This window comes from Charadrius vociferus, unplaced genomic scaffold (genome assembly GCF_000708025.1).
Source record: "Charadrius vociferus isolate BGI_N301 unplaced genomic scaffold, ASM70802v2 scaffold564, whole genome shotgun sequence".
NCBI classification, from domain to species: domain Eukaryota; kingdom Metazoa; phylum Chordata; class Aves; order Charadriiformes; family Charadriidae; genus Charadrius; species Charadrius vociferus.
Window position 1 is genome coordinate 86316 of NW_009647940.1, and position 6908 is coordinate 93223.

Sequence of the window (6908 nt, forward strand, 5' to 3'; positions counted from 1 at the left end):
GGCTGGAGGACCGCGCTGCCGCGTCACCGGGCTGCACGCCGGGCAGGGCCTGCATCCTCGGTCCTCCGGGTCCTGCAGTCCTCCCCGCTCCTTCCCCAAGTCTCTACAGCCCCCTCGGCGCCTTCTCCGGATCCCCCAGACTTCCCCGCACCCTCCCCGGGTATCCACAGATCGCCCCTCCGGCGCTCTCCTCGGGTCCCCCTACGCGCCTCCTCGTTGTTCCCCAGTCCTTCTCGCCCCATCCCGGGGTCTCTCTGCATCCCAGCCCTCCCCGGGTGCCCCTGCGACCCCTGGGTCCCTCAGCCCTCCCTACTCCCTCCTGTGGTCGTCCCCCCCAGTCGCCCACTCTGTCTGACCTTTCCATTGCAGATGGCCGGAGAACTGGCGGACAAGAAGGACCGGGACGCATCCCCTGCCAAGGAGGAGAGGAAGCGCTCCCGCTCCCCAGACAGGGACCGGGATCGGGACCGGGATCGGGATCGGGACCGCAAGGCTTCCCCCTCCAAGGACAGGAAGCGGCATCGCGCCGGGGACGGGAGACGAGGCAGCCGGTCACGGTCCCGTTCCCGGTCCAAGTCAACAGAGAGGTGAGGGGTGTTACAGGGGCTCCCCAGCTATTTAGGGAAGAGAGCGCTCACTCTTGCATGTCTAGAATGGCCCCACAAAGGGGTGGGTGCTGGTGGTTGGGCTGGGGCTGTGCCATAACTGCCCTGCTCCACAGGGACCGCCGGCACAAAGAGCGTGACCGGGACCGTAACAAGAAGGACCGGGACCGGGAGAAGGATGGGCACCGGCGGGACAAGGACAGAAAGCGATCGAGGTGAGCCCGCTCTCTTTTTGGGGTGTCTCTGCTCTCCCATAAGTACACCAGGGCTGTTCCCTGTAGGAAGTGTCCTGTGTGACAGCAAGATTCCTCTGGTTGGTGGGGACAAGGTGACACTGGGGCTGTGTCTTAATTCTCTTTGTTTTGTTGGGAAGCTTGTCCCCAAGCAGGGGGAAGGACTCAAAGTCCCGGAAGGAGCGGGACTCGCGGAAAGTGGAGGAGGAGGAGGAGAATGCCCTGAAGAAGGAGAAGGTGAGGACAGGGCAGAGAGGGTTGGCTGGGAATGGCTCCCTGGGGTGGATCACTCTAGTGAAGCAAAGTGTCCCCTTTGGGGACTGCTAACGGTCTGGCCCTGTGTTTGCAGGCCCAGCCGCTGTCCTTGGAGGAGCTGCTGGCTAAGAAAAAGGCTGAAGAGGAGGCAGAAGCCAAGGTAGGAGCAGAAGCTTTCTCTCTGCATCGGGGCTCTCCCATACTGAGCCTGCGATGGCTGTGATGGGATGGATGTTTGACGGGAGGGTCCTTTCCTGGGGCAACCCTGGCAGTGAGAGGGTGGCAGCCAGGCACGGTGTGAGCCTTCCTCTCCTCTCCCAGCCCAAGTTCCTGTCCAAGGCGGAGCGGGAGGCTGAGGCCTTGCGGCGGCGGCAGCAGGAGGTGGAGGAGCGGCAGCGGCTGCTGGAGGAGGAGAGGAAGAAGAGGAAGCAGTTCCAGGAGATGGGGAGGAAGATGTTAGGTAAGGTGGCATCCCCACTGCAGTCTGCCTGACTGCGAGGGGCTGGGGCAGGACCCCCTGGAGCTCCTCAGCCCTGTGGATGGGTTCTTGGCTCTGAGACCCTTCCCCTGCTCCCCAGAAGACCCCCAGGAGCGTGAGCGCAGGGAGCGCCGTGAGCGCATGGAGCGGGAGACCAATGGCACAGAGGATGAGGAGGGCAGGCAGAAGATCCGGGAGGAGAAGGACAAAAGCAAAGAGCTCCACGCCATCAAGGTAGGGCTGGGGGCTGGGCTGGGGTGGTGGAGAGCCAGGGGGCCCAGGTTCCCTCCCCACTGATCCTCCACTGCCTGCAGGAGCGTTACCTTGGAGGAGTGAAGAAGCGGAGACGCACACGTCACCTGAATGACCGCAAATTTGTCTTTGAGTGGGATGCATCAGAAGACACATCCATCGATTACAACCCCCTGTGAGTGGTAGGGTGCCTCTGGGGCTAGGGGTGCCCCTGGGGGTGTGGGGCAGCTCCAACCCTGCCCCTGACGCTCCTGTCCCTCTCTAGGTATAAGGAGCGGCACCAAGTGCAGCTGCTGGGCCGGGGTTTCATCGCAGGGATTGACCTGAAGCAGCAGAAACGGGAACAGTCACGCTTCTACGGGGACCTGATGGAGAAGAGGCGAACGCTGGAGGAGAAGGAGCAGGAGGAGTGAGTGCGCTTGTGGGGAGCTGGGAGGGTGCTGAGGGGTGTCCGGGGTCTTGGGTGGCTCTGGCCAGGATGCTGAGCTGGGGGCCAGCTCTGGGCTGCAGCACATCCTTTGGATGGGTGGCGGGATGATTCCGGCCTCCTCAGAAGCACAGGGTGAACCTTGTCCACTTCACAGAATGGTCAGGGTTGGAAGGGATCTCTGGAGATCATCTAGTCCACCCCCCCTGCCAGAGCAGGGTCACCTACAGCAGGTTGCACAGGTCGGCGACCAGGCAGGTTTGGAATGTCTCCAGTGTGGGAGACTCCCCCACCTCTCTGGGCAGCCTGTGCCACTGCTCTGCCACCCTCACAGCAGAGAAGTTCCTCCTCATCTTTAGGTGGAACTTCCTATGTTCAAGTTTGTGCTCATTCCGTCTTGTCCTGTCACTGGGCACCACTGAAAAAAGACTGTTCCCATCCCCCTGGTACCCTCCCTTTAAGTATTTATAAGCATTAATAAGATCCACCCTCAGTCTTCTTTTCTCTAGATGAAAAAGACCCAAGTCCCTCAGCCTTTCCTCCTAAGAGAGATGCTCCAGTCCCCTCATCATCTCCGTAGCCCTTTGTTGGACCCTGTCCTTCTTGACCCAGGGAGCCCAAAAAAAAGCCACACTCTTCTTGATGCACCCCAGGATGCCATTGGCCTTCTTGTCCGCCAGGGCACATTGCTGGCTCACGGGCATCCTGTTGTCCACCAGGACTCCCAGGTCCCTTTCCATAAAGCTGCTCTCCAGCAGGCCAGCCTGTAATCTGTACTGATGCATGGGGTTATTCCTCCCCAGATGCAGTACCCCACACTTGCCCTTGTTGAATGGCATAAGGTTCCTCTCCGCCCAACTCTCCAGCCTGTCCAGGTCACGCTGTATGGTGGCACAGCCTTCCGGTGTGTCAGCCACCCCTCCCAGTGTTGTGTCATCAGCAAACTTGCTGAGGGTACACTTCATCCCTTCATCCAGGTCATTGATGAATATATTGAACAGGACTGGACCCAGTACTGACCCCTGAGGGACACCACTTGTTACTGACCTCCAACTAGACCCTGCACCACTAACCACAACCCTGTGAGCTCTGTCTTCCTCGCCCCTCACCCAGGGCTCGTCTGCGGAAGCTGCGGAAGAAGGAGGCCAAGCAGCGCTGGGACGACCGGCATTGGTCCCAGAAGAAGCTGGACGAGATGACAGACAGGGACTGGCGCATTTTCCGTGAAGACTACAGCATCACCACCAAGGGGGGCAAGATTCCCAACCCCATCCGCTCCTGGAAGGATTCCTCCCTGCCCCCCCACATCCTGGAAGTCATTGATAAGTGCGGCTACAAAGTGAGCACGGGGAGTGGGGGCTGCTGCCAGCAGACCCTGATGGCCCTTAGGGGAGCTGGGTGGAGGGAAGAAGGGCTGGCTCTTGGGATCAGGTCTTTGAGGGGGGTGAGGAGGGGAAGTTCTGCTCCTAAATCTGCTGCTCCCCTCGCCAGGAGCCCACCCCCATCCAGCGCCAGGCCATCCCCATCGGCCTGCAGAACCGCGACATCATCGGCGTGGCCGAGACCGGCAGTGGCAAGACTGCTGCTTTCCTCATCCCACTACTGGTGTGGATCACCACCCTGCCCAAGATAGATCGGTAGGTGGGACAGGGCAGGACAGTGGGGTGATATTGCAGAGAGGGACGAGTGTGACACTGTGGGTGACATGGCCATGCTCTGCCACGCTACAGGATTGAGGAGTCGGACCAGGGTCCCTACGCCATCATCTTGGCCCCCACCCGAGAGCTGGCTCAGCAGATTGAGGAGGAAACCATCAAGTTTGGGAAGCCTTTGGGCATCCGTACAGTGGCTGTGATCGGAGGCATCTCCCGTGAGGACCAAGGCTTCCGCCTTCGCATGGGCTGCGAGGTGAGTGTTAGCCCCTGGGGAGGGCGGCAAGGGAACCTAGGGGAAGCAGTTTAGCCCCAGGCTGTGGACACCAGCCTTTCTGGCTACCCCCCAGATCGTCATCGCCACGCCAGGGCGTCTCATCGATGTGCTGGAGAACCGGTACCTGGTGTTGAGCCGCTGCACCTACGTGGTGCTGGATGAGGCAGATCGCATGATCGACATGGGCTTCGAGCCCGATGTGCAGAAGATCCTGGAGCACATGCCCGTCACCAACCAAAAACCCGACACTGACGAGGCTGAAGACCCCGAGAAGATGTTGGCCAACTTTGAGTCAGGAAAGCACAAGTACAGACAGGTGGGTACAAGCAGGAGACCCACGATACCGTTGTGGGTGCTCCCATAGGGCTGAGCATGGTCCACAGGGTGAAGAGGGGACAACCTGGGGCTTTGGAGAAAGGGAAAAAAAAATTCCTGCTCCACAGAGGACATCGCTCACTGCCCTGTTCTCTTGCAGACCGTCATGTTCACAGCCACCATGCCACCAGCGGTAGAGCGCCTGGCCCGCAGCTACCTACGTCGTCCAGCTGTGGTTTACATCGGCTCTGCTGGCAAACCCCATGAGCGGGTGGAGCAGAAGGTCTTCCTCATGTCGGAGTCAGAGAAGAGGTGCAGAGGGGGCCCTGGGGGTGGGATGGAGGGTAGAGGACAGGTCTTGGAGGTGGTCTGGGGCGTTTGAAGGTGAGGGAGCTTTGGGAGGTGGACTTTGGAGAACAGAGGAGCTCCTGCAGGGCGCTTCAGCGTCTCCTTGCCCAACTGTCCTCCTCCCCAACAGGAAGAAGCTGTTAGCCATCCTCGAACAGGGCTTTGACCCACCCATCATCATCTTCGTCAACCAGAAGAAGGGCTGTGACGTGCTGGCAAAGTCCCTGGAGAAGATGGGGGTGAGTCTAGGCTGGGCCAGAGCCCCTCCACTTTGGCTGTGGGGGGTGGGGATCATCCTGAGCTCCTACACCCCCATCCCTGCATGGGGACCCCACAACATGGCTCCGGGCACCGTCAGCCCCCAGCTAACTCTCCCTCATCCCGCAGTACAACGCCTGCACCCTGCACGGTGGCAAAGGCCAGGAGCAGCGGGAGTTTGCCCTCTCCAACCTGAAGGCTGGGGCCAAGGACATCCTGGTGGCCACGGATGTGGCCGGACGTGGTATCGACATCCACGACGTCTCCATGGTCGTCAACTATGACATGGCCAAGAACATTGAGGGTGAGTCAGGGCCGGCCTGGGGGGCTACGGGGTATGGCAGGGGCTGCCTGGCCCTGGCGCTGCCTGCGATGAGGCCCTGCCTGACCCCACCGCCCCCCTGCAGATTACATCCACCGCATCGGGCGGACAGGCCGAGCAGGGGAGAGCGGTGTAGCCCTCACCTTCCTCACCAAGGAAGACTCCACCGTCTTCTACGACCTGAAGCAGGCCATCCTGGAGAGCCCAGTGTCCTCCTGCCCACCCGAGCTGGCCAACCACCCCGATGCCCAGCACAAGCCTGGCACCATCCTCACCAAAAAGCGGCGGGAGGAAACCATCTTTGCCTGAGTCCCTGGAGCTGGTGTCCCCCTCTCCATCACCCCTTCAGGGATGACAGGTCCAGCAGGGCCGGGGGCTGCTGGGACTTTTCTGGCCACTCTTTTCCCAGACCCCCAGATCCCTGTGCAGCTGGGACTGCCACCAACAGAGGCTGGGGCCGCAACTGTCCTAAAATGTTCCCCCTGTTCTCCCAGTTGCCATCCCCACCTCCCCCACGGATCAGTGGAGCTGCCAGAGGCTGTTTGGGGGCAGGTTTCTCCCTGTCTGCCTGCTGCTGGTGCTGGGGCAGGGCTGGTGCTGGGCTGCACGTGCTGGTTTTTAGGCAGGGCTGTCCCAGGAGCTGTGGTCACTTCAACCCTTTTCTAGCTGAAACTCCAGGCTGCAGGAATAAATCTGCAGCTGCATTGCTGGATGTTGCCTTGTCCTGTTCCTTCCTGCAGTGCCGCCAGCCCTTGTGTGCCATCTCCCTGCACCCTCCAGCCCTCCCAGAGGTTCCAGGAGCCAGCAGTGCCCCTAAAGGGAGAGCCTTTGGGTGCTCAGCACACACCAGCCCTTTCCCCCTGCGTGGTCCTGAGTTTAATGTCCGCGTGCCGTGGTGTCCCCTGTACCCCCAGCTGCCAGAGACACAGACACTGCCACCTCCGAGCACTCTTGTGTTTCTCAAACCAGTTACAGGGAAATCAGTGCTTTCTACAAAAGAAATTATAACAAATCTGTGGCCCCCACCCATTGCCCTTGGGCTGGCTCCCTGCGAAGGGCCCCAGCGGGAGTTTAGCCCAGCACCAGGACCCTCTGCCGAGCAGCCCCTGGCAAAGGGCAGTGGGCACTGTATTTACAGGTCTGTGCGGTGACGTGCGGTGACAGCTACGCGGGGAGTGGGGAGGGGGGGACGGGGCAGAGAGGGCGACTGGGGCAGGGAGAAATCAGTGCAGAGCGAAGCGGCTGGTGTGGCCCCCTCCTGCCGGGGGTCCCATGCAGGGGTGGGGGGGTGAGGGGAGCGGGCACCTTCTCCTTCTTCCTTGGGCCTGCGCAGGATGGGGGGCACTGCTAAAATTGTCATTGTTGATGTATCCCCCCCATTAGCTGGCCCACAGGTCTTTTGGGGGGAGGCACCGTCTTGTTTTTGGCAGGGAATGAGACAGCCTACGATGCAGAGGCCAGGCTGGGAAACTGAGGCAGGGAGAAG

The 6908-nt window shown here is 60.8% G+C and overlaps 1 protein-coding gene across 1 annotated transcript; it reads left to right on the forward strand.

The window, feature by feature from the left end:
• The first annotated feature begins 369 nt into the window (after nucleotides 1-369).
• On the forward strand, nucleotides 370-5731 carry DDX23 (DEAD (Asp-Glu-Ala-Asp) box polypeptide 23). Its single transcript, XM_009883164.1, has 16 exons — nucleotides 370-587; nucleotides 722-820; nucleotides 979-1075; nucleotides 1188-1253; nucleotides 1415-1553; nucleotides 1672-1805; nucleotides 1886-1998; nucleotides 2089-2232; nucleotides 3364-3589; nucleotides 3742-3887; nucleotides 3981-4158; nucleotides 4253-4495; nucleotides 4655-4806; nucleotides 4973-5081; nucleotides 5230-5404; nucleotides 5508-5731. The coding sequence occupies exons 1-16, from the start codon at nucleotides 370-372 to the stop codon at nucleotides 5729-5731; spliced, it is 2463 nt and encodes an 820-aa protein (XP_009881466.1).
• Nucleotides 5732-6908: the final 1177 nt, after the last annotated feature.